General features: G+C 42.2%; 2 protein-coding genes across 7 annotated transcripts in view; one reads left to right on the top strand and one right to left on the bottom strand.

Moving 5' to 3' along the window:
• The first annotated feature begins 287 nt into the window (after positions 1-287).
• Positions 288-7020, top strand: cbr4 (carbonyl reductase 4). Its single transcript, XM_085448346.1, has 6 exons — positions 288-462; positions 1748-1898; positions 3698-3818; positions 3931-4067; positions 5870-6004; positions 6569-7020. The coding sequence occupies exons 2-6, from the start codon at positions 1754-1756 to the stop codon at positions 6745-6747; spliced, it is 717 nt and encodes a 238-aa protein (XP_085304472.1). The 5' UTR covers positions 288-462; positions 1748-1753; the 3' UTR covers positions 6748-7020.
• A 1860-nt stretch (positions 7021-8880) lies between these two features.
• Positions 8881-27329, bottom strand: part of palld (palladin, cytoskeletal associated protein) — a 67610-nt gene continuing 49161 nt past the window's right edge. For 3 of the 6 annotated variants that reach the window (XM_085448339.1, XM_085448341.1, XM_085448340.1), the window contains 12 exons: positions 20571-21254; positions 19565-19709; positions 19149-19250; positions 17720-17758; positions 16548-16769; positions 15432-15581; positions 15078-15166; positions 13421-13553; positions 11356-11563; positions 10971-11136; positions 10523-10656; positions 8881-10437 (listed from right to left, as the gene is read on the bottom strand). In XM_085448339.1, the coding sequence (XP_085304465.1) occupies positions 10277-10437; positions 10523-10656; positions 10971-11136; positions 11356-11563; positions 13421-13553; positions 15078-15166; positions 15432-15581; positions 16548-16769; positions 17720-17758; positions 19149-19250; positions 19565-19709; positions 20571-21254 (2233 nt within the window). In that variant the 3' untranslated portion in view covers positions 8881-10276. The remainder of the gene's footprint in view (positions 10438-10522; positions 10657-10970; positions 11137-11355; positions 11564-13420; positions 13554-15077; positions 15167-15431; positions 15582-16547; positions 16770-17719; positions 17759-19148; positions 19251-19564; positions 19710-20570; positions 21255-27329) is intronic. The other 3 variants (XM_085448342.1, XM_085448343.1, XM_085448345.1) reach the window with 3 other exon arrangements.

The following is a 27329-nucleotide window of genomic DNA, read 5'->3' as shown; positions in this document are numbered from 1 at the left end:
CTAGATAAATAAAAATATTTTAAAAAATATATAATAAAACTATGTCAGAAGCTTTTGAATATATTACAATAAAGTGATTCTTTAAAGTAAAATAGATCAACAAAAACGAATAAAACGGTCAGACTAAATATAGCAAAACAAGCACAGCAAATGTCAGATGACAAAGTGGGTCAGTGTACACACGGTGTAACGTACAGTGGACAGTGTAGGGTGGAACTACAGTGGCTGGGTAAAGGTAAAAAAAATCACCAATCAATCAAAGCAGTGCTGGTTCAGTTCAGCCAATCCAGCGTTACCACAGCGCCCTCTACCGACCAACAACGACCAGCACAATAACAACAAAAAACATGGCGGCGCCCATGACTACCCGCTCCTCTGGTATTCTTTATTTGTTCAGTAAATAACATTTGTTACATTTGTAACAGTGTTTCTCAAACGGGGTGTTAGACTCAGAAAAACGAGGTAAGTATCATATCGCTGCATAAACGTAACTGTACGATGACATTTAAAGCTAAATACGGCTACTATTTACCGGACAGCGACTGTGACTCTTAGCCTCACTGAAGTGACCCGGTGTCCTACTTTGTGTTGTGCTGCAGAGCATTTTGTCCCACATGTTAAGGCAGGGTGTCATGTTTTATAATCTTGGCTGTGTTTACTTGCCTAGACCCATACAGACAAACAACCAACCTTACCGTCACGTATTCATCCCAGCACGCGCGCTTCCGTGCACTTAAATAGATATAAACTCTGTGCCAAAATAATGGGGGAAAGATTAAAGGAAAATATATACTATACTATAAAATGAGTTTTTAAAACAAATCGCACATTCAAACAACCCGATGATGGCCGAAGAAGACTGCTCCAAATTTTAGGAGCTAAAAAAATTGGTTTTAAAGTATAATCGCGTAGCCTCAGTGACAAGGTCTCTAAAGGTAGCCCTTTATAAATTAGCCGGTACCTGTTTATCTACAACTTAAGAAGAACAAGTGTGATATGTGAGCACCGGCCATCCCTCCTCTGCACATGTCCAAACCCTACCACCTTTGCCTCTCTCCCTTATTAACAGTGATGGTTAATCAATCTGTCCGTAGTATAGATAGAGCTGTTAAAGCCTGTTTTTCTGTTTGCTATCGCAGTGTTTCTTCAGCATCTAAAATACATTCAGACTGATGTGTGTTGACTCAAAAGACAAAAATCCCAGTAATCCCAGTGTTTCAGTCCTAAACCAAAAGAAAACTTTGTTAAAGCAAACAGGGTGTTATTATTACACATATAAGTTGTCATATAAATACATTATGCTTATATACTAGGGTGACCAGATCTCAACAAAAGATTGTTTATATGTAACACACATGGGACACATCATATTTGTATTTGTGTAACACTGAATAATAACTGACAAAAAATAACAATTTTTCTAATTTACTGTCACTTCATTTGTGGTAGTGTCCATCTGACACTGACTTTCCCCATACAGAGTTTAACCTGCACTTGACTATAATAAAAGCGTTCCCTACTTTCTTCAGCCAGACTTTAGAAAAAAGTGCCTGCAGAGCCGATTGAAATATGGAACAAGGGATAAAAATGCTGTGTGTTTATGCTGTGTAGCTTCCATTCAATAATCAGACTACATCATCGACTTATGAAGATCATAAAGGGAAGCAGGCATGTCTCTCCTGTGTTTCATCTGAGATAGTCCGGATGCTGTTCTGTAGCTGTAATTGAGCTGTTGCCTCTCCTGCAGGTCATCATGTCCAGACTGGCAGTAGTGTGTGGGGGTTCCAGAGGCATTGGGAAAGCAGTGTCCTGCCTGCTGGCAGAAAGAGGCTGCAGGGTAGCCGTCGTCTCCAGGAACAAAGACGTCGCCCAGGCAACTGTGGCATCTCTGCATGGAGGTATAATGCTGTGCTGTGTGTAATACAGTGCTTAACAAAATTATTAGATCACCGGATATAAAAAGAAAGCACAAGTATTTTAGAAGTCTGCGAAAAGCAAATTAAATTACTGAACTCACTGAACTGAATTGTTGTTTTAATACCCAAATTATAACCAGCACACTGGACTTCTCTCAGAACTAAATTAATCAAGCAGAACATTCAACCACTGCTAGTAAAATAGCAATTTTTTTTAGGATTAAAAATATTATTTTTATTAACAAGCTTGCACAAACTGGTGCATTAACCATTACAGAAACATAAAAAATTATTTTGGTAATTACCAATAGTGTTGATTTAAGGTAGCTGTGGCGTAAACCTTACCCTGGATTTTGGACTAATAAATGAGTTAATGAGTAAAGTGTACAGACATGTGCCAGAGCTATTAGAGCTTTTCATTAGCGTGCTTTTTTCTGCACAACGGCCCTCCTCTAAAGGAAAATTACCAATTTTTATTTTCAAAAGTATGGCTTAATTTACTCAAGCTTAAAATGCAGATTTGTTATGAAATTGGCAAAAACAACAGAGAACAACAGCATATGTTGTCTTCATTCTTACTTACAACACCGAAAAGCCAAATTTTGAGAAGGAAAAAAAAGAATGAATTTCACAGTTAGTTTAAGTTTTTGTAATTTTTGTAATGTGGGGAGTATTTATAATTGAGATGTTTTAAGAAGTTTCATTTACCCACTAGATAAGAAGAAGAAAATGGAGTCACAGATACAGTTCAGATCAAACAGAGTAAATAAAAATATGCATCAAAACCTCCTTGTGTAGATTTATTCAAAATTACAAATAATAAAATTAAAGACTTCTCTGTATCATTTTGATTTAGTCTTTGCAAGTACACATTATAAATAAACAAGCATGTAGCTCCTTCTTTCTTTATAAATATGGGTGGGATATTTATTTTAAATAGTCTAGCTCTACACTGCCATCAACTGTAAGTAAAAGATGGACGTGACATTGGTATGATATCTCACACTGAGGGTTTTTTGGCTTTGAAACTAGATGTGACTAAACAGAGAGACTCTGTGCACTCTAGTAACTTGTCAGTCAGTCACATGTTAAATATCATAAACCAGGGGTGTCAAACTCAAATACACAGTGGGCCAAAATTCAAAACTAGAACAAAGTCGCAGGCTAACGTTAATATTTATTGAAATATATTTATTCCTCCAGATATATATAAGAATGAATCTTTTCTTATGGACTCAAACACGTTTTGCTGAAAAACTGAATATGGAACAAGCAAAGCTTAATACTAAACAATATATATTAGCTGTATAATACCAGTAGGCCAGCTCTAATAGTAATTTGGTATGGCTTCGCGGGCCAAATGTAATTAGGCTGCGGGCCAAATTTGGCCCGCGGGCCAGAGTTTGACACCTATGTCATAAACCATTAACCTTTGTATAATCCTTTGTGACTATAACGTCGAACATATTTTACAAAGACAACACTGTTTTGTATTTGGCAAGGCTTGAAATGAGAGCTTGAGAACATAAACTCATCAGTAAATAGTTTACTGAGGTCATAAACCAAGTTAGAAGATATGGTAGTTTTCTCACGGCAACTATACAGTCAGACTTTCAACCAGAGGAGTCGCCCCCTGCTGGCCATTAGAAAGACTGCAGGTTTAAAGCACTCAGAAGCTACGCCCATTTTTAATTAAATACAAGGTTCAGTGTAGACTTAGAGGACCTTTATAAACATACTGCAGTGATGCCAACAGTAGATCTGATGTGTGTCTTCTCTAGATGAGCACATTGCTTTTAGCTGTGACATCTCTAAAGAACAGGAGGTGCAGAAAACATTTGAAATGATCCAGAAGACCTGGGGAAACATCTCCTATCTCGTGAACGCAGCTGGTATCAACAGGTGAGCAAGCACTGAAGTTGACACCTCTACTGATTCTCAGCTGCATTTGCAGACATATTTAGACGCATGTAAATGCTGAACCCCTGCAAGTTGCTGTTGTCTGTTTGCACAGAGATGGTCTGCTACTGAGGACCAAACCAGAGGACATGGTGGCTCTGCTTCACACCAACCTGCTGGGCTCCATGTTGACCTGCAGGGCAGCGCTGCGCAGCATGCTGCACAGCCAAGGAGCAGCTATTGTTAATATAGGTACTTGATGATTCACATTAGTGGTGTGTCTTCAATTTAACCACTAGATGGCTGTGTTACTACTTTTATAGATTCAAGTCAGTGTACCCTTTAAGGAGGATATTATTTTGTACGGTGGCCCTGAGAGGCCAAACGGATTGCAACTTAAGAAAACACCAGCAATAAGAAAAACGCTGCAAAAGCACACAAAACACAATGGAAATAGGAAAAAGCAAAACAGAAATAGGAAAAAGACAACAGAAATAGGAAAAAACTGATTTCCAAAAGCACAAGGGAATTGTTTCTGGGGAGACAATAACCCAATGTTGCAGGGACCAAAATATGCTAAGAATTGCGCTGGGAGACACTTAAAAGAAGTGGAGGATCTATCGGTTTTGTGAGGAAAGAAAAGATGAGAGGTAAGTGTGTTAGCCTAACTATTCGCCTAAAAATCCATCATCAGTATTATATGAATCATGATAAAACACACCAAGCATGTTTTGGGTTCGTGCAACTTGTCCGTTGGGTTATTGTCTCCCCAGAAACACTTCCCTTGTGCCTTTGGAAATCAGTTTTTTCCTATTTCTGTTGTCGTTTCTCCTATTGCCATTGTGTTTTGTGTGCTTTTGCAGTGTTTTTCTTATTGCTGGTGTTTTCTTAAGTTGCAGTCCGTTTGGCCTCTCAGGGCCACCGTAATTTTGTGCTCATTTTAGTCCAAATAAAATCAGATACTGACAATTTCTTTGAATTCACGCAACAAGCTTGTGGATGTATGGTTTTACGTTTCTTTTTCCTCATGAACTGTAATCAGATACATTATGAGTGAGAGAGAGAGGTTACTAAAAGAATCCTGAATAGAAACCTCCCAGAGAAAAGATGGTGGCACAAGTAGGTGGTAAAGTTTGAGTTTCTAGTGTTCCAGCTGTTTTCTTTTTTTCTTTCTTTTGTTGGTACATTAAATACAGAAAATAATATGTATTTGTTGAAAAAAGCGGTTTGAGAGGCTAAAAACAACCTACATAATTTACAGGATAACGAATAAGTGAGTATAGAATATAATAAAATACTAAATGTAACAGAAAACAACAAGTTTAGTTAATGGTAGATGATATTAGTCTCAGTATTGGGGAAAGTGTAGTAAACGGTGCAGGCTTGGGGAAAAAAAGCTGTGAGGTGAAAGAACAGATGATTCTCTGCTAAACAGATGTGTGGAGTTATAAACATTACTGCATGAGGAAGAGATTACCTAAATCAGTCTGTTAGTGGAAGTTCTCTGCTGCCTGTTCAGTAAGTGGTGCAGAGGGTGGTCGGGATTATCCACAATGGATAAAAGTTTGTTGAGGGACTTCCTCTCAGAGTCAGCCTTCCTGGTCAGTTTATTGGTCTCTGATGTTGCAGACTAAAGGAAAGTATACACTGCACTCGTCACAGGGACAACTGAAATTAAAAGTAACTTGAATATACCTAAGTAACGGCTCAAGCTGTTTCAAGATGGTAAGACTTGCTCCTAGAAGGGCTTTGTTGAAATCTCGAATGCCACCGACACCTGGGACTGCAGCTCTTAAGAAGCACCGGATTGACTGCATCCTGTAAGAAAATCCAACCAGAATCTGAAACCACAAGCACGGCTTTAATAATATTAATGTGATTTCTACCTCAAGGTTTACAGTGTTTATATTTCTTTGTAAAGAAAATCTATGAAATTATACAGACAGAGTAACAAATTCTTCATCCAGCACGCTGGGAGTCAGGTAATTTGATTGTGATTTATATTAAATGTGGAATCAAGTCATCTTAATGGATTTCTCTGGTCATGTCTGCAGGCTCTGTTGTGGGCCTGAAAGGGAACTCTGGCCAGTGTGTCTACAGTGCCAGTAAAGCTGGTCTAGAGGGTTTCACTCGCTCCTTGGCTAAAGAAGTTGCTTCACGTAATATCAGGGTTAACCTCCTGGCTCCAGGTACAGAATATGCTTCTGATTCTTTCACTTTTCTCTCTGTCTTCTCAATATCTGCTACAATCCACTGCTATCAGAGAACCACACTGAGCCCTTTAACCGGTCAGCGTTCAATTTACGCGTAGTGTCATTCATATCGAGCTACGTGTTGTTGGTTCCTTGGAGGACTGCGCGCAAGTGGTTGTGTATCTCTTTGAGTAGACTGTGTGGACAAATACCTAATACCAAACCAATGAGTTTATATACAGTCACTCATGCAAACAGACACAAACGCAGTACCGTAAAACAAACACAAATCTCTTGTTTACTTCTCCCACTCATGAGCAAGACTATGAGATACTTGAGCTTCTCCACGTAAGGCAGCAACTCATCCCTAACTTTCCTCCAGCTGCCTTATATTCCTAAGAACCGTGGCCTCACTTTCATCCCTGCCACTTGACACTCTCTGCTCCAATGCAACTTGCAGCAAAGATTAGATCCTTAGATTAGTGATTGGTAATTAGTACAAAGCACTGCTTGTGTCAGTCTCTGTCATCTCATTGCTGTTTTTTCCCCATCTTTTGGTAGGTTTTATACACACTGACATGACTGCAGGGATGAGAGAGGAGGCTTTAGAGCGCTCCATCCCTCTGGGGAGATTTGGAGAGCCGGAGGAGGTAGCCCGGGCCGTCCTCTTCCTCCTGGAGTCCCGCTACATTACAGGAGAAACGCTGGTGGTGGACGGAGGGCTGCAGCTGGCCATGTAGGGAGTAACAGCTTCCTCCGGAGCTACTGTTTTGAATATTCAGTGTCTTATTTTAGGCATTAAGTGTCACTGTCGATTGAGAAATTTATGACTGATAACAAAAAGAAAAACTTTTGAACTTAAAGCCTTACATCTTAAGTTAAATCTAGAGCTCTGCCCAAACTAAGTTAAAAGTGATACCTGGTAAGCTGCTGGATTGTGAGATGTGTGTTTATTACTCGTATCAGATGTATTGCTACTGCAAAAGCCTTCAGATTAAAGCAAACATAATGTATGTTGTTAAAACTCATTTACTTTCTTCTGCTGAGTCACTCTGTTCAGCCACAGTGGGCGTGGCCTTTGAGAGTCAGTCATGACTAACGCTGCTGACTCCAGAGTGTCTGGCCTAGTCCAGACCTCCGTGCCCTGGGGTCCTAAATTTGATCAGTGAATTTAACGCTGTTGGTCTTTTTCCATGACTGTAAAGCACCCGCCCGCTTGCATGCCACTGATCCTTACGCTCATGTTTTGTTCCCCACGTCCCCCTGGGAGACCCCCTCACAGCCGCCACATGTTGCCCTCCACAGCCTCCTGCCTGCGCCCCCCAAGCCCACCTCTGGCGCGGCCTATAGAGCGAGGAGGCATTTGGGGCTGCAGCTGGAGGGAATTAAAGGTAGCGGTGGAGGTAGGGGGGTATTTTTAGTGCTGGGAATGTTTTGAGTGTCTAGTTACAGCTCTGGACCTGTACTGTGGATGTGTGGGGCTAGAGGTGACTGTCATGCTCACTGATGAGATTTGCAAAGCTGTTATCAAAACCTGGACTTTAAATGAGCTACAGTGTGTGGGGGGCTGTTGTGTGCATTTCTCCTCTAAGTGTTGTATGTCTTTCTAAACGGAGCAGCCAGCCAGGTAGATGGACTCAACAGCCATTTTTCAAGTCTATTTAAACTCATTTTAAACTGAATCTGGTCTACTTTTAGGTTACTATTTATTTTTTAGGTTACTATATATTTACTTTTTTTGCATCATCTGATGTTTGCTGTGATGTTCACTCCAGAAACCTTGGTTTTGTGTTAAAACCTGAATGCTCCAGACCAGCAACACACAAAACTCCTGCTTTTATAAAAGTGCTCACATTTCCTGACGATCAGTTAAGAGAGGAGCTTAGAGACCCAAGGTTTTGGGTGATGACACCATCTGGAACAGCTGCTCTAGACAGGACAAGGCAGCCTTTTCTGACAGGAAATGATTAATACAGACAGAACGGGTAAGTCTGCAAGGTAAGATTTAAACCAGCCTAACGCTGATCCAGACACACCCACTACTTGATGTAACCTGTTTAATGTGACTGTGTAACAGTGACGCAGTATCAAAAGCAGAACAGTGTAATTCCCAGCATCTGGACCCATCAAAATGTCATTTGTAACCCTAAGAAGGGCACTTTCAGTCAAATGTAATTTATAAAATTATAACTAAAATTTATAAAAAGTGTTATGCATTTCCTAAAAGGCTTCTCAGCTACAATCTTTTCTAAAATCTTTGGCAATTAAGGTCACCTGGGCTTATCCCTAGCTATAACTTTCCAGGTAAGGATAAATCCAGGTTAGATTTGAGGTTTTACAGCAAGGGTTGGGTTGAACAATAGCATGCTTATACCAGGTGTGAACAGAACCGATTAACATGAATAATAATATCAGGCCACACGAGAGTCGCAGTGACACAAAGTATATAAAATAGTTTAATTTTGCTGCTGAAATCAGTGAAACTTTCCAGATAAGGACAAAAATCACTAATAGAGTGAGTAGATTAAGGCACGACGCTTGAATGAACATGTTGTACTTTATCTACAACACAAACTTGAGCAGTAGTTCCCCAGAAACCCTGGCGAGCTATTGCTCAAGACCACTTTAAAAAAAATTGCAGGAAGGTCTGGCTCCAAAGAAGCAAAGTAAAAAGAACTGAGGGGTGGCTTGAGACTTTTGCACAGTACATGTACCCCTTATTGGGAATCACTGTGCCAAATCACTGCTTGACTTTATAGCTTTAACGTATTTAGCACAAGTGGCATTTCCTGTGACCGATAATATGCCTTTTGGCATTCTTTTATTGTTTTAGAGAAGCCTACCAGTCCACAAAAACATTCACACTGTGCCTGAAGAGTTTGATTTTTTTATTAACATTTTATAACCTAAAATAGTATCAGGAGAACAATCCATATACAGGCATTGATTGGCATAGAAATGTGCAAACACAAAGTGTCAGCTGACCGAAGCTCAGAAAAAAGATGCCCACAAGGAGACAAATCGTAGATATAAATATGCTTTGCTGTTGATTTCTTAATGTTGAGAGTTTTTATTACCCATGAATACTGAAGGAAAGAAGCAGTTTTGTTTTTGTTTTTTTTAAATGCATCCTAGTAAAAGTTACTTGGGACTGTACAAGTGTCCAAAAAAAACATGCAAAGAAACTGTGTTTGCATTAAGTGATTTAAGGCAGTAAATATATTTATAAAGCTTCATGATAGACAGGATTGTTTTATCGGTGAACTGAAGGTTGCAAATATAATTTATGTTAAGATTGCTTTGGAAAGTAAATAGCATTTTTTTTTTCCATACAAAAATAAAATGGACAATCTGTGATGTGTGTGACGAAAAACACTGAAACCCTTCACAGCACCCTCTCTTAAGTGAGAACGTTTCAATTCACACTTCAAAAAAAAGAAAGAAAAGAAAATCAAAGAAGAAGAAAAAGTAATCACCTAAATAACCCACCATCATTTTAGTTTTTCAGTATTACACTTCACATCCCTCCACTGACTTGCTTTTACTCCCATTTTCTCTTGTTAAAACCAACTTTCCTTAAGGTCTGCTGCACATACACATCCTTTTAACCAAACGTTAAATGTCTTCTGCCCCCCCAAAACAAAACAACAACAAAAAACACCGTTTTTAAGGTCCGGCCTTGTCCAGTATCTGATCTACAACCTAAAAGCGCAGATTGTATGATGCTTTAACTATCTGCACTGTGCTACATAAGCCCTCACAATAAAAGTGGGTGATCTCCTTCGTCCAAGCTACGATGCTTTGAATCATTCAGTCTCGTTTCCTCAGCTGGTGTGATTGCTACTTATAAATACAGTATTAGTTGGTGAATTGCAAATGGCACCACTTGAACATGCATAGTGATTTGGTTTCATTTTTTTGTATCTTTACAGAAAGAAAAAGGCACTTTAAAGGGTAAAACAGAGTCAGGCATACACTGAACAGTCTTTTCTTGTGGTAAACACCTCAATCACTTCCAGATCCAGTTAATAAAATGAAACTTGGGGAAACAACTTGATGAATTCTGTAATACATTAGTGTTGTGTCATCCTATTTAGAACAAAGAAACATGACAACACCTTTCTCACTTTGCCCACCCAAGCTTAAATTCAGTATCTGCAGTTCATTGGTGGTGGACAAGAATATACTCTGCCTCTCCTCGTTAGGAGTGCCCGGATCACAGGCAGCTTTCTGGCTTTTCTGGGTAATCCTCACACCTCTGACTCGTCTCTACAGGTCGTCGCTTTCCACCAGGCCTCCGGGCTGCACTGGGCTGGAGTCGGGGAAGAAGGCCGCCTTCACATCCAGACCTCTCTCCGTCAGTGCTGCGTAGCGGCTGGTGGAGGGACGCACCTTTTTTGGCTTTGGGAGGTTAGGCTGCTGCCATTGAGCTAAAGAAGGAATAGAAGTATTTAAATAGTTTGTATAAAGGAAAATGCTGGATTCAGGGAGAAGTGTGTGATAGCTTAGACTTACTGTGGACATCAAGCCGAGCGGTGCTGGATACGATGCCGGCGTCATTCTTGGCTGACACGGTGTACCAGCCGGCATCTTCTTTCAAGGCTGGCTGGATGATCATACATAGGTAGCCACAGTTGTCCTGGTGCATGCTGGGAAAGAAGAGAAAGAGCATTGACATACATCAGATAACTGATATACATCAGATGTCAGAGACATGACACTTACATGAAATAAGGTAATATTTAAATATTGTTTTTCTTGGCGTACTGTATCTATAATATGAATTGTCATTGCATGTGTTGGTGCTGTGATGGCGTGATCCTAGTCCTCTGGATTGAAATGTTATTGAAACCATAACTGTGCACATGTTTAGGGCTTGTATAACTTACTGGGGAAAATGCTTTCTAAATCTCATTTTAGGGCAAAGTCACCAAACCAGTTTGGTTTACTTATTCCTGTTTACCTGATTCTGTCTGTGTTGTGAGTGAAAGACTCATTCTCCCTCTTCCAGAAGATCTGCGGATAGGGAACCCCCGTCACACGGCACTCCAGTCGCACAGGATGACCCTCTGCAACGCTCGTGTTCTGCAGTTTCTCGATGAATGAAGGGACCTTGTGCATCTCTTTGGCTAAGGAGAGAGAAGGTGTTACTTAGATGCACTAATGGACCAGGACAGCAACATCTCCTGCTGGATGTTTATGGAAGCCATTCACAGTTAAAGTTAGTTTCCAGGTAGTTTCTAATTTAGACGTTATTAACCCTAGAACGGTCTGCTTTCCCATGAGTCCCTCAAATGCCACCCCATTAAAAAAAAAAAGTCTCTGTTCGTGCTGATCGTTCTGTTTACCTGCAACGATGAGTTCCAGGTTGAAAGAGTTCTGGCCGGCTCTGTTGCTGGCGATGCAGGTGTAGATGCCTGCGTCGCGGCTGGTCACAGGTTCGATGACCAGCGAGTGCACGCCGTTTTCTCTCACCAGCATCTTATGGGCAGAATCAGGGCGGATGGTCTGTCCGTTCAACTGCCAGATGAGGTCAGGAGTGGGCAGGCCGCTCACCTACAGGAGGGGAAAAACACAGAAGACATTACATTTGAATGAATGCATGAATGCTCACGTCGTGCCTGTTTTTGTTGGAGGAATTTGATTGTTATCCGCATGTTTGTGTTTATTGGGAGTATGAAAACAGTTTAGTTAATCTTTGTTTGTCTGGGGGAGACTGGTCACCTGCATGCTTTGTCACGGGAATAATCTGGACTCGGAGAAGACATGTTTCTCTTTGCAGAGAAACCCAACACCTGCTCTGCTGCCTCTGGCCCACATGGAAAATGTGCCACTATTACAATGTTCACATTCTCACAAAACAGCAGACTAAGCAGTGATAAGTACTTCTGGAAGGAAACCAGTGCGCATTTAGAAGTTGAGACATTTTAAGAACGGAAAATCTAGAAAGCCTCAAATGACCTGCAAATAGATATTTGCTATAAATATCTTCGACATTAAGAGCTCTGAAGGAATGGAGACTCTGGGTTTATTTCTGAGAGGCCCAAAAAGACAGGCTTTTTATAGAGAGTTAATTGTGGGTCTGCTTTATTTTATTACATGCACCAGCTTTTCAAAGAGGTTCCTCGGTGCCTCAGGCCGCAGGGAGACGAGGTGAAGATGGAGGGGATGAAGAAAGAAAACGAGCACGGGTGGTGGGAGTGGTGTAAGGGGAAATAATTTTAGAAAAACCTGATCCCACTTAATCCCTGAAAAATGACACCTGTGTGCCCTGTCTGTCTGTTGTGAGCCATTCATAAAGTGATGAAAAATCTTGTCTGCGCTAGTTCACTAGAGGAACTGGAATGCACGGAAAGGGAAATGCTTCCTTGGCAGCACTGACATGGAGCCTCCCTGAAAGCAATACAGACGCTGAATTAAAGGGTGGATTTGAAATGGTTTTTTCTCTATTACTATGATTAACATATTCTCTTTGGTGCGGGCATCTTTCTTTCTAGTCACGTCTCACTTATTTTAGACTCTTTGGTTTATCAAAGAATAGCAGCGATAGTGTGTTCACCTGCAGTCTATTCAATAAGCACAGCAGGTTAAATCAAAGCAATGGCTTGGTGAGTAGGGTTAAAGTTAAAATGACAGATTGTAACACACTGTAACACAGGGCTGAAACCACAGGCACATTAAAGTTCATAGCTTGACACGCCATACTCAACCAAAGAAAAAACACAAACCCAAAAAACAAAAAGTTTGTTTTTTCTTCTTTTTTACATCAAAAACGCAGCATCTCAAAACCAACTTTATAAAAAAGTTGGTTTTGAGTTATCGAAATTACTTTTTCAACCACGTGCAGCTTTTGATATTAGAAACTTCTTTTGTAAGAGTGTGCCAGGCCATCAACTTTATATGTTGTTTTTGAGTTCCTGAAGAAAACCTGGGTAAAAGCAGGGAGGGTTTGCAATCTCCACATAGAAAGTTCTGAAATCAGGACCGTTTCTGTCTGGCAGCAGTGCTAGCCATATATTAACAGTTTTAACAGGGAAGACCTTTCTCAAAACAGACTGAAAAGAGAATCAGGCTGCCACTAATAAAACCTGCCATGTGCTATTACATCACATCAGTCCAAACACTGTGGAAAAACTCGATGCTTCCAGATTTGGACCATTTCATCGACTTGACCTCCTACAATAATAAAAGCTGTATGCACAGCACATTGGTATATGTATGCTCGTTTATGTAATGCAAGAAGTTCTAATCGTGAAACATTTTGTAACATTGTTAAAAAGTGCTGTATAGGTGTTTTTAATATTGTTATTAATTGACTGAGCAACCACAGTACAACCATAGTTCCTTCCTTCCTCTGTTTTATCACAGTGTACACCCATGCTGGCACATGTTACACTAGAGGTGTGTATTTACCTTGCAGTCCATTCGACACAGGCGGCCTTCCTGAACAATGAGGTCACCAGGCGCCTGCAGGAAGTGGGGGCGGAAGTGACGCTCTTGGATGTTATCGTTCTCATCACCGCTGTCTCTAGACCTGGACCTGGGCCTGATAGAGAGAGAGCGAGAGACAGACAGACAGACAAAGGGTTTCTGGGATTAAAATTTAAGCTCGGAATTAATGAGATGTTTTGGAAAAGAACAAACTTTTAGTTTTTATTTGCTGACTGTTAAACTCTCAACTAAGGCTACACGGGGAAGCACATAAAATCATAGGTGAAATCCCCCCTGTCAGAAAGAGTAGAATCAAGTCAAGTCAAGTCAAGTTTATTTATAAAGCACATTTAAAAACAACCGAGGCTGACCAAAGTGCTGTACAATAAAATACAAATATAAAATACAATAAAACACAAGTACATAAAACACCTCACTGATAAAACAATAAATTAAAACAATAAGTTAAACCTTGCTAAAAGCCAATGAGAAGAGGTGAGTTTTAAGAGCAGTTTTAAAAGTTCCAAGGATTGTGGAGAATCTGATGTGAGGAGGTAAACTGTTCCACAGTCTGGGTGCAGCCACAGCAAAAGCCCTCTCTCCCCTAGTCTTTAGTCTGTACCTGGGAACATCTAAAAGCATCAGGTCTGCTGACCTCAAAGATCTCCTGGGGCGGTAGCATGTACCGCCCCAGGAGAATACTTTAAAGAATACTTTAACCCTTTAAACCCTGACCTAATTTACCCTTTAAACCAGGGGAAGGCAACTCCAGGCCTCAAGGGCCGGTGTCCTGCAGGTTTTAGATGCGTCCTTGATCTAACACAGCTGATTTAAATGGCTAAATTACCTCCTCAACATGTCTTGAAGTTCTCCAGAGGCCTGGTAATGAGCTAATCATTTGATTCAGGTGTGTTGACCCAGGGTGAGATCTAAAACCTGCAGGACACCGGCCCTCGAGGCCTGGAGTTGCTAAAAATGCTAACCGTCATCGGTGACGGGTTAGGGTTTAAAGGGTTTTAAAAACCCTCCAGTTCTCTTTCCCCTACTTCCACTTCCTGTTTTGTGACATGTAAAAGTCTTTTTAAGACTTGTACAGCAGGACAGGACCTGGAGATGTTCTTATAACTATACTCAAACACAGTGACATCACCACACTGCCTGAATATCAGCCAAGGAGAGAAATAAAGAGAGCAGGAGACACTGATTGTTATCTGGATCTCTCTCCTTACTCAAAACATCCTTAAGCTCTAATTTAATCAGGGTGTGTTCATCTTGATAACAGATTACAGGTGTTTTTTATGTTCTGTAAGCGACCATAAGAATGTCTGCGATCGTCAGTGCATTTTTCAATATCTGGCCTTGCACGACTGCATACTGCATATACAAGACCATTAGAGCAATGAAAAACAGAGCCATGCTAACAGGTGTTCCCTCTCATTAACACTGAGCTTTTCTCCCCCGAACAGTGGGATTCAGCTCACGGCAAACATTTGCTTAAATAGAAGCTTCTTGGACTGTTTTGAATCCGTGCGGAAATGTGTGAGCGAGCACAGAAGCACGTGCAGATGGTGAACAGCCTGCACCACACGCGCCAGACGGAGATTTTGTTTGTCTTCTCTCCGTCTGCTGCCAGCCTCACCTGCGCATGTGTCCAGGTGCTGAGCGCTGGCTGCGACCTCGCTGGTTCACCGCCTGGACCATCATCCTGCCAGTGCAGCTCACCCTGCCCTGAGAGAGGAAGAGAGGGAACTTATGAGGTGATAAAACGCCAGGAACGGCAAGTCTGACTGAGAGGAGGAAATGAAATGTGAGTGTTAGAGCTGGAAAAGACAGTTCGAGGGCCTGTTCGACATAAACTTTGGAACCTCTTCAGGGTTTTCCTGTCTCATTCAACCCCCTCTTCCCGTTCAAGCCAGAGAACATTATTTTTATGAGTGGTGACATATCAGACAGGCAGTCGAACATAGGTGTTTGCATCGTTTTTTCAACTCACCTCAGGGTTGCCTGCCAAGATGGTGTAGTTGCCGTCATCGTCCAGTGAGGCTGCAGCAGTGTGCAGGGAGCAGGTTCCATCAGGATCTCGGCTGATCCTGTAGTGCTCGCTCCTCTTAGAGATCTGCTTACCATCTTTAAACCAGTAGACCTGCAGCACAAGATCATACAATTATCAGACAAGTTATGTTTTTCATGGACTGACTTTGGCACTAACATCGCAAAGAAATCACTTTTTTCCCCTAGCAATATTTGGTTTATATTGATGGGAATAAGGCAGACTGACTCCAGGTCGGCATTGGACTCTGCTACAAGTTCTGTTCATAACTTGTTATTTAAAGATGATATGATCCTGTTGGGCAAGCACAGTGGCTAGGACTAAAAGCAAAACTTCTAAGGACATTGTTCTTAGCCAGAAAAGGATGGAGTGCCTGCTACAGGGGAGGAGAGCTGGAGATTGACAGACAGATTAAAGGCATTGCTTTTGATTTACTGGGGAAGCTTTGCCCCAGTCCTCACCTGTAATCATAAATGGGTAATGACTTAAAGAATAAGATCGTAGCTACAAGTGGCAGAAAGGCTATTCCTGGAAAGGGTGAATGGGCTCATTAAAGACTGTAGGAAGACAGGAATAGTAGAGATGCTGCTCTACCATATCAAAAGGAGGCAGTTGGGGTTGTTTAGGTCGCATTCTACCAGAAACAAGCCGAGGAGAGATGGGTTTAGACATCTCTTCTTGGGCTGCTGCTCCCTGCCACCTGGTCTTAACTAAGCAGAACAGGATGGATGGATGAATGAAAGGTAATACTCCATGAATATTTGGCCCCTATCTCATTTCTTATTTTTTTCCCCGTTAAACCTGTCAACACAGTCTGATTAATACACACAGAGCCAACCAGCCAGTTAGTCCCAGAGTGTATTCCCGCAAAGAGCCTCTCCTTATCCCAGTGTACAATAAATGTACAGTATATACACTTTCCATCAGCACCATCACATATCAGGAACCCCCTCAAGCCAGGAATTTGAACCTTAATAAATGCTTCAGAATAACATATGAATCATCCCAGCTGTGTTTAAGTGCGTTGATGTTCTCTAAATTCGATGTAGACCCTCTCACCTTTGGTTTGGGGTCTCCTTTGATCTTGCAGGAGAAGGTGACTGGCATGCCCTCAAAGACTTTGTAGTGTTTGAGTTTCTGGTCGAAAGATGGTGCCACCCCTCGGCCACCAGAGTTCTCATCGTGCTCCACGTCATCGTCCGATTCCTCCACCGGAGAACGCTCCAAACGGTACTCGATCTCACTGATCAGACGCTGCTCAAAGCTCGACACTTTGTATTCCTAAATAAGTAAAAGAGACAAAAAAATAGATTTAGACAAACACTGCAGCAGAAACACTGCATTAGTGAGAGAGAGTGAGTGGTTTGTGTGAACCCATAGCGAGTGCAAGTGCATTTAAAAGCGTGAGGACAGCTATCGATACAACCCATTTTGCCCAATTTTAACTTTTTACAAACTCATAAAACTGTCTTCAAGGTTACTGAAACTACCAACTTTCTCCCAATTTCCTAACTGTCTTTACCCACATGAGGCACTCCTCTATCTCATCATCTTCATCAATCTTTCAGTGCTGGAACTCTGAGGAGGCAGTGGAGAACATCTGCAGAGCAGCTTGCTCTGATGACACATCACACAGATAATGACAGGCCTCCGGGCACAGCTGCAGAGCCAACATATATCTTCCTGAACTTGCTGTGCTGCTTAGGATCACAGCAATTATAGAAGTCCTGAACTGGCGAGCTATTATCCGGTAATAATACAGAGGCGGCTGGTTCCATGTTAAAATCTTTCAAAGTAAAGATGTGGCCTAAAACTACAGCATGCACTTTGTGATGGCAGCAAAGTGAGGACAAACATATGTGGTAGAACCAAATGTGCTGATTGATGGTTATGTTGCAATTAAGCTCTCAACATGCTTTAGTATCTAAAATTTATATTGCACATTAAATGAAAATAGGCAGTAAAAGGTGCAGATAAGGACAAACACTAAACACTCTTTTGTGAATATTTGCAAACCAACCGCAAAAAGCGACCAGTGGATATAAAAGCTGAGTGATCAGTAACAAATTCTGTATCCCTGTATCCTTTCTATAACACTTGTTTCCAAATAAGATAACTGTCACACCTGATCCCGCTTCAGTTAAACTGTACACGTTTATGATTTTTGTGTGCATAGCTTGACACAGTGATATTTTAGAGTGAAAGAAAAACCAGGAGAAGGTGTCAATAACCTTTTGAGGGTAAGAGTCTCTATCAGATGATTTGTCTTCCTGTTGGGAGAAAAAGAGGCTTTGTTTGTGTGTCTGTCATGATGGATTAAACAGGGCAAGAAACAGTTGTGTTTTAAAGTTTGCTGTTGCTAAATTCTTTATATAAAAGATGGAAGTAGCCACGGTGATGTGAACCACTGGTTTGTGGATTCCAGTTTGGGAGCCATCATCCTTACTTATTTTAATAAGCGAATCTATCTAAATAAAAAACTGAGGACACTAGCGAACTGTCAGTTACTACTAAGTATATTTTACTGCTTATTCGAATAAAAATCAGGATAACATATAGAAAATAAACATCATGCTGTATTAAAAGAGACTTTAAACTAGTTATTGAGACCATAAATCCATCAGAAAAGTGTCTACTGGGGACAGAGATGATTGGAAAAGAAGGGTAATTTTCTCATAGACTTCTAAAGATCTAACCTTTTATTTCCAACCAGATAAAGCGCCCCCTGCTGGATGTTAAATAATCTCAGTTTGAGGTACTTCCATATAGGCTACGTCCACCTCTTATAGTCTGGTTTGTGTGCATGTTCAAACTTACCTGCTCTCAAAAGAAAAAAAGAATACAAATACATGCAAGACACTTTATCAAATACAAAGTGGCATAATGCACTAGTGCTGATGCCTTTGCAAGCTTCGCCATGCAAACTAGCTGTATTGCTCTAATCAGCTGAGTTGCTCCGCATACAAAGAGGCAGTAGCACATAGGGGTGGCAGAGTGCTAACTCTGACATTGTGGACACAAGATGTGATATGGGGATGTTTACTGGCAACTTTCATGTAGTCTATGTGTGCATGTTGCTGAAGGATGATAATGCATCACTGTGATGTCCTCCATATAGTCTGATTTGAATCATTATTGGCTATCCCAGTCTAAAATGCTATTGAAATACACTGAAAGATCTAAAAAACAAATTAAGGCTTTGATTTCTCTTTCTTTGTCTTTGAAATTCATAACCAACTCTGTGGGGATGTTGTGCTTCTTTTCTGTTTCTCCAAAGTGACTATTTGGTGTCTAAGAGAGCCTTTGAACAACATGTTTGCAGCAACACTTGGTTCTAGGAGTTTGCATAAACAGAGCTTTTTATGGAGGGCTCTGGAGGACTTTGCAGTGTTTACACCCTGCTTTCATAACGTGCACTCAGCAGTGTTTACAGTGGCTTGGGGTGGAGGAAAGCCAGTGATCATGAGATAGGAATGACACCAGCGAAGTATCAGTGGACACACAGAGAGGTGCATGTGTGGTATGCATGCAGCAGGGGGATTTGTGCCGGTGTAGATATGCTGGTAAAACGGTTTCATGCCTGTGTGATTTCAGGTTTGTGCGTGTGCTGTTTTGTTCCTCCCTCCAGTGTGTGTGGATCCTGATAAAGAGCTGCCGTACCTGTGTGACTGGCTCCTCCTCTGTGTCCTGTGTGTTTAAGACCGTGGCTGCGTTGTCAGCACCCAAGAGCCTGCGAGCCATCTTCTCCTCATAGGTTAACCTCTGGAAGCAGTGATTAATGGGGTCAGTGCGGGTTAGTGTGCGAGTTAGAAAAACACACACTTTTACACTGCATTATTTGTATCTAAGCCTTGTGTCAATAGGGGATCGATTATATGTGGAGGAAGCATAATGAATTTCCTTGAGGGTGCATGAATCAAACGCTCTTTGAATTTTTCGTTGGTTGGATATGTTGGGACACTTGTTATTCCGTGTTAATGGTTACTGAACAAGCTCATTCAGTAACTGTCTGCAAACACACTGTTCAGTATTTTACTAAGAATTTAACACACCCACATACACCTACAAACACATACCTGTTGACCATTGCTGATGCGCTCCTCTTTGAAGCGCAGTTTTCTCTCCAAATCCTGGATGACCGCATCCTTGGATCCCTGAATGTCTGAGTCTGAGGCGATGCGTGGTGTCTTTGTGACAGAGGACTTCCTTGGAAATGCTTTGCTAAAAGAATGACAAAAAGTTGAAAATAACCTTTATTTATTATATAGGATGACTTGGTATTATTTCCACTGTCTGAAACAAACCGTTATATCCCCCTTACCCTTCCCTTTAAGCCCCTCGTAAACAGAAGTTTTGAACAGCAGGAAAGTGGCTGAGATCAATATAGGGTCTGGCCCCCCGTCACTGTGTGACTCACATAATCTCAGCACCTCTTTCCTCCATGGCTGCCCCACTTGCTTTCTAACATGAACCCTTATCTGGACATGTTCAGCTATAGCATTTCGCAGTGTGTCTTCTTATCTCTCACAAGTGCAGCAGGAATTCCAGGAATAGCAGGGGGAGTTCGGGAGTGATGAAAATTTACTGGCAAAGAGCTAAAAGGCGGAATGTCCTTGATGGAAGGAAAAAAAAATTACTCTCTTCAGGGACGCCATCAGACGAGGATTATCTACACACAAACAGATTTTTATCAGCTAACTCAATAAGCAGAGTGCAAAATCAGCTAGATACTCTGCAGAGTGATAGATTTTTTAAAAATATATAAGCTAACGTTATTGTTTATATTAATTTCAACAAATCTTTCCGTCTCGAGGACTTTGTGTATATTTTTTTCCCCAATTGGGGTGAGGGCCTTGCACCTTTTGAGCAACTTTTGTTTATGTGTGTGGGGTCTCTAGTTGGCATTTTCCTGTAAACATGCTGCAAAAAAATGTAAACATGTCATCTTCCATCCAGCAGCAGACATTCTGCACTCAGCTGGCAGCAGTTAGTGCCTGACACACAGACTGTGCTGGCCTGATGCTGCTGACAGACTCTGTAAAAAAATATATGTGGTTAAAAGTGTATTTGAATGTCACTTACACAGTCCCGTTGCCTTTAGGAAGACCCATGGCATTGACTGTAGGGCTGCCAGGTGTGGAAGGTGTGGAGGGCAACACTGAGGAAAGGAAGCTGGAGGCAGGAGATGGAGGGACGGAAGAGAAAGGCGAGGACATATCTGAGTATGCTGGAGATGTGGCTACGGGTGGAGGGGGAGGAGGAGGTGGAGGAGGAAAGTCTTGGGCGGGACCTGATGGAGAGGACAGGCTGCCGGAGCTGAGGAAGGGCGGAGGTGGAGGAGGGAAGGAAGGAGAGCTTGGGGACTCGAGGCCGCCCGCCTTGGTGAAGGTGGGCATGGTGACCCTGCTGAAGGACTTGTGTGAGGTGGGTGGAGACAGAGGGGATGACAGGCTGGATCCAGAGGAGCCAGAGGACTGGGTGACGTAGCCCGCCCCACCGGGGCTCTGCGCTGCAATGAACTGCTTGGGCCGGGCATAGTTGAATGTGCTGGCTTGCATGGCTGTGCTGTTCTCCAACTCCTGGAAGGAGGGAGGAGGTGGGAGAGGTGGGGATGGAGGAGCAGGTGGAGATACTTCCTGAAGTGGCTGCAGAGGTGGAGGTGGGATTTCCTGATTCTGCTGCTCCAGCTGCTGCTGCTGCCAGTTGGCTGCTTCCTGCTGCTCCAACAGAATCTGGTCCTGCAGCTGCTTCAGCTGTGCCGCGTTCCTGTGAAGAACAACCAGTCATCAGAAAATAAAGTTTCATAAAAATGTTTTTTAAAAAAAACCCTGAGGGGCAGATGATAACAAGGTAACAGTAAAAATGTTACAAAATCATCTGTTTTTAGTTTATGCATGACACAATAGCCTGGTCTCAATCCAACTGTAGTCAGAACAAAACTGGCAGGAAGGTTGGAGGCCAGATGTGAACATCATCAATGGAGAGTCAAAGTGTTTGGAAAGTCAAGTGAAGTTAGCAAAGATGTAAATTATTAAAGACGCAAAGCATTTTCAGGATGACATCAGCACTCGGCCGTCAGCCTGACAGTTGTCAGCAGGAGTCGAACTGTGTGAAATGTTTTTCCTCTGCTCTGAAGGTGATAGCTTGTCAGGCCAGAGGCTTGGGCAAAGTGTTGGTATGTGTGCAACTTCTGGGAGGAAACCACTGCACGAGCGGCACCGACTGATAGTTTATCACCCTCTAGCCTCTAACAAAGACTTGTTAAAAACCCCGACTGTTGACAATACATCAAGCGTGGCGCTGGAACCAGATGATAAGTGCAACAGTGAAGAAAACAGCTCTGTTCCTGTTGTTCAGCAGCGTTGAAGTGGATGGACAGAAAACTGGGGTATAAGCAGAGCTGTGGAAAAGTAAAACCCCAGGTGTGGCTCCTCGAATTTGCAGAATGAAGGGGAAAAAAATGCAATATTTCTGTGTCATTTTGCCAGGATCATGATTTATTTTTGCACAGGCGTGGTCAATCAGTTCCTGTGTCATTGTGGAGGAGACGGAGGCTAACTCATAATGTAAAGTTTCAGTTGTCGAACCAGGAGGGTTTTAAAATGTTTTGAAAATCACAGGACATGAGTGAACTCTGAGGTGCTCTCCCTGAGGATCAGGAGGCCGTAGGTCTTTGGGAAAAAAGGATGAAAAGTTATAAACCTTGAGTCTACAGCTCACATGAGCATGTGAGACTGATGAGTTCTTCACAGGCTGCCTGCTCAGAATATACTGTACATCCCAGTGGTGCGTGTTGTCAAGAGTCCACCAAGTTCATGTGCCCAAATCTTTTCCAGATGTTGAATAATCAGCGGAGCGTTTCCACTATTTTTCATCTGTGACAATGCAAAGAAAACCCCCTTCCTCTCGGCTCGGGGTACAGATTTACAAATGTCACCAGTGCTAATTTGACAAAACTGATAGTCGTAGCATAATTTGACACGAGTCCTGCCAGATGGACTAAAAGAACAATTGTATCAACAATACCTCGGTTCAGATGTTTCAAACTACTTTTAGCTTTTGCCATCTACTCTCGGTGATTTCATTCAGCCTACCATTTATCAGTTGTAGGTACTGCATACATACTTTTACCCTTAATTGGAGATCATCACATAGACTGTGTCCTAGGCAAGTATTTTGGTAATACACTCCCAGAAGGGAATTCATTGGCTCAAATAAAAGTCAATAATTCAAAAACATCCCCTGCAGTCATTCCACCTGGTGCTCCCCTTACAGGACTCACTGAGCACACAATCAATTCAGTGTCCCCCCCCCCCTCTTTGTATACATTTTCCTTTACATTCCCCAAAGGTCTCCTGTTTGGGAGTCCACCAAAAGAGCTCTTTTACAGGAATAGTTTGGCAGCTCGTGAGGCTCACAGCTCTCCGCAGCGGTTTGATTCCTTTTTTGGCGGTGTTCTCGGAGGCATAAGCACCCTGCCCGTCTGCTCCAGCAGAGAGGAAACACTCTTAATTTCCTCAAAGCCTCATCCCACTCTCCTCGACACAATGCTTTACTGCCTCAGCAGGGGAAGACCTCAAAGACCTTTTTAGCATTTACCTACACTTTTGACACTCTCTTAGAGCTGAGTATAGTATTTCTGTTGGAGAAGTTAGTGTTTCCCCCCTCTTTTATGCTGTGTAAGTAGGACGAAGGGCAGATATTATCCTGTAACTGAGTTCATCCCTTTGTCTTAAAAAGAGCTCTTCACTTTCCAAGGGGTCTTCATTCATTATAAGTCAAACTATACATTATTACTATACAACAATATACTCCTAGTGTCAGTCAGCACTGAAATGCATTTCACTTCCAGCTAAATGCCATTTAGCATAGTCGGACTCTAATTTTACTAGATAAGACTGGACTCCGACTCCCATTTGGACATTTGCTTCACATTTGAAAGTGCATGAAAATGTTATGTTAGCTTGTGTTTGAAGCTGCACGAATAGTTTTATAGTCCACTCTAAAGTTTACATGAAGCAAGTGACCAGGAGTCTTCCAGACTTCTATGACCCTGCAGCTGTGCAGCCTCCAGCTCTCATCATCCGCACCGCTGTGACCACAAAGTGCATGACAAGCCACTACACAATGTCCGACTTCTTCATCCCATCTGCACTCCAGAAGAGCAGAATCCTTACTAAAACGTGACCTATACCTTGAGTAGATGATTACAAGTTGTTTAAAATGCGCCGAGAAGCAGAACAGGCTCCCATCACTCGCTCTTATTCTTTGTTCTTGCGGCGAGCGGGTCTGAATTAGGAGGGAAGTGTTCCTCTGTCGTCAAGCCAACGGCACTGTGTTTTGCTGTTCTGGTCTGAGCCAGCTGGCCCACAAAGCGCTCTGCTTCGCTGAGAGAAAATGCTCCAGCTCCTCTGTCTGTCATTCCAACTGAAAAGCAGCATTACTCTTATGTCTGTCTTTTTTTACCCTCTCTCTTTTTTGGTGGTATAAATAGGCAATAAGCCTTTCAGTCTCCTCTTATTTTCATCCTGAAAAATACTTTCCTTGGGCTGGATCCTGTCTTTAAATCCCTTTTTTATAAAAGGAAAAGGAGGGAAGGGTAAAAAAAGGGCTAAGAGGAATCCATCTCTGCAGTTTCTAAAAGCTCAATAAACAGACTCCAGAACAGCTTGACAGTAACTTAATTGAAGGACTCTTTTACAGCCCCGTGATGTATCAGCCTGCTAAACACTGAGATGTGCCAGATGCAGTGGGTCATTACCAGCAGCATGCTGCTTTAATAAATGAAGACCTCAACCTTCTAAATATCTGTGCTTGCACTGTACTGTTTGTTATTGTTCAGGAAGCGCAAACAAAGTGCGTGAGAAACTCATCCACTGTTCCACCGACTATCGAAGCAAGCTGGGAGCCATCCACAGGTTTATTTGCCGCCCATCTCGTTAGCTCTGCAGCTGGCTGTAAAAGACGGAGCCGCTTTATTAGACCCGTCCAGCTGATGACAGGAAGCGTACGAGGGAGAAGGGGGAGAACAGGAAGTTGTTGAGTGTACATCATCAGTAATGAGGGGTTTCCTTCTGTAAACAACAACACGAGGAGAACTGAGGCTGCAGTTCTCAGCAGCCTCAGCAGGAAGACTGAGGAATGGCTTTAGTGGGTATTATGCTTTCAGGCTACAGCAGACCCTATTGTGTGTTTGTTTCTACAAACACCTGTGGCTGGGTAACAGCACGGCTTCGCAGTCTGTAAATGATTCATAGAGAAATAGCGAAACTAAGCTCCGGTATCACACCTACAACTCAAACACTGCCTGGAAATAGTGTCGCACAAATGGTGACTTAAATCAGAGACCGAGTTCAAGAGAACTGTGAGATTAAAATCACACAGTTGCAGCACAAAAATGGGTATAGATATTGAAACACACATCTGGTTCACAGCTACTGTTGCTTATATTCACCGGTGAGCATTGCATCATTACTATTACGTGTGTCAGCACGAAGCTGTCCGATGCCCTCGAGCAAAAACACACCATCAGTCTGACAAAGTGACAGATTGACACACTGTTAGTAAGACTGTCTTGTTTAACTGTGCCGGAGGAGTCCCTTCTGACTCAAGTTTCCATTTGCTTACTTTTTGTGTTATCCTTCCCTAGAAAATGTGTCATGTTGAGAATTTCTAAACTTTGTGAGTACAGAGAAACTTGCAGTAAGTCTTACATGTACAAATCTGTTGTGTAATGTTGTGAAATTTTAATTTACACATGGCAACAGCTGGGAAAATAATTCTGACACAACACAAAGAAGCCTGCGCTCTTTTCATTCTCTCTCTGGACTCCCTTGTTCATATATGTCCACCTCTACTTACTTTCACAAGAGAAAACGAGCTAACAAAGAAACCGCTCCAATTTTCCACGAGCATTTCAGAATAATCTCACAGGGTTGTCTGACGCTCAGAATCCAGTCTGCTGCTGCTTCATCTGCAGCCGCTCTCCATCATTCAGTTCTTCATCTCAGTGCATACGTTCTCTTTAGCTTATTTTCAGCCCCACTCTTCCCTGGTATACCTCCACCTCCTCATTCTCTTTGGCTCTAATTGCACACACACCACATAAAACAGAACCAGACTGTTTTCCTTTCTCCCCCTCTCTTTAAAGCGTAACACGGAGCATTTTTCTTATTCCAGCCACACCAAAAAAACAAAACAAAAAAAAAACAGCTTACGGCTGCCCGATCACACACTTCCACTTTCTCTCTGCCCTACTTTCTCTTTTTCTCTTATTCCCCCCCCCTCGCGCTCTATCTGGGCTCATATTTCATACGCAAGGTGAAGAGGCTCTCAACAATCAGCGAGCCCTGCTTTTCTCTATACACCTCCATCCATCTCTCCCTCTTCTCCCCACTCCTCTGGCTCAGCCCTGATTGTTTTTTTCCCCCTTTCTCTATAGAAGGAATGCTGAAGACATTCTTCGGTGGATTGAAGTGGGAAAGACATCGCCATCAAATGGGATTAACAGCAGGAGTGGAGGGAAAGAAGGGTAGAAGGAGGAGGCGGATGAAGGAAAAGGAAGAGCCAGAGAGAGAAAGAACTCAGTCAGTGAAGAGTTACAGCGGAGTAAGTCAGAAGTTTTTTCCACCTAACAGACTATTGTGTTAACTAATCCATCTGACTCCACAGAGGCGCTCTGCAAACAAATGAACCTCGCCACATAAACACAGTCGCACTGCTGGAAAGAAAACTAACAAACTAACTTCAGCTAAAGTCGCTCATAGTGATGCTACTCTTCTTCCCCCCCCCCCTTCTCTCCTTTTTCTTCTTTTTCTCTTTGCAGTCCAAACTCGCTGCCTTTCTAGAGCCTCCGAAATGAATGGTTATCACACTCAGCCTCCGTCTGCTCCTAAACCACACACCAGCTCTGACAACATATGATTTAAACATTAACATGTTGAGCTGGTAAACCCGGAGACTGTGAAGGAAAAAAAAGCTGCTGTTTATTCTACCTCAGTCGTTTGCCTCCCTTTTCTTCTCCTGCTCTCTATTTTTATTTTACTGACAAAGTGTTTCAGTCAGAAAATGCAAATAAATTCAAGAAATTCTGAGTTTTTGAAAGTTAATGAAAAGTCCCCAAGCTTAATTCAATTGAGATCTGAGTTTAGACAAGTAAAAGAAAAAGCTTTACCTTGAGTGGTAATGTCTGTGGTGGAGATATTTCCCTGCAGGAGAGTGGACTGCAACTGACTGCTCCACTTTCAGGTAGGAGACGCATATATAGCGGTGAGCGGCCAGACAGTGACAGACACAGTCTCTCTCTCTCTCTCTCTCTCTCCCTCTGAGTCAGTCTGTCTGTGAGCTCCTCCTCCTACACAATAAAAGCATGCAGTCTGCCAGCTGAAAGCCGGCCCTTTCAGAATAAACGTTCAGCACTGACCGCAGAGCTGATTTACTGTCATGGATAAGAATGAGAGAGACACCCATATCCAGTGTCTTTTGTTTGTCATTTTGTGTTTTAGATTTATAATGTTTCTTGAATGACTGAAGACTTGAGAGAGACAGGATGACTGAGAAGAGGTATAGATCTATGGAATTAATCATCTAAAGAAATCTCTCAAATTCAGGTGACACGAATGAGATTCATCCATCGTAAGGTACATTTTAAACTAGGCCACGTCTGGAAATAAAATCCACATTCTCTTTATGGCAGCAGAAACATTATCTATCTATGGCAAATGAGCAGGAGAGATATAATAGTTTCATGTAACGCACGCACACTGTTGTGGACCTTTGGAATCATTTAAACAGTGGACGCACTCCAAGTGTCACTGTGTATGTAAACACACCCATCACAAC

The sequence above is a fragment of the Copadichromis virginalis genome, linkage group LG23, assembly GCF_057382275.1.
Source record: "Copadichromis virginalis isolate Kocher_CV1m ecotype Utaka linkage group LG23, C_Virginalis_male_GT1.1, whole genome shotgun sequence".
NCBI classification, from domain to species: Eukaryota; Metazoa; Chordata; class Actinopteri; order Cichliformes; family Cichlidae; genus Copadichromis; species Copadichromis virginalis.
Note: the sequence above shows the minus strand (reverse complement) of the source record. Positions and strands in the feature narration are given on the sequence as shown.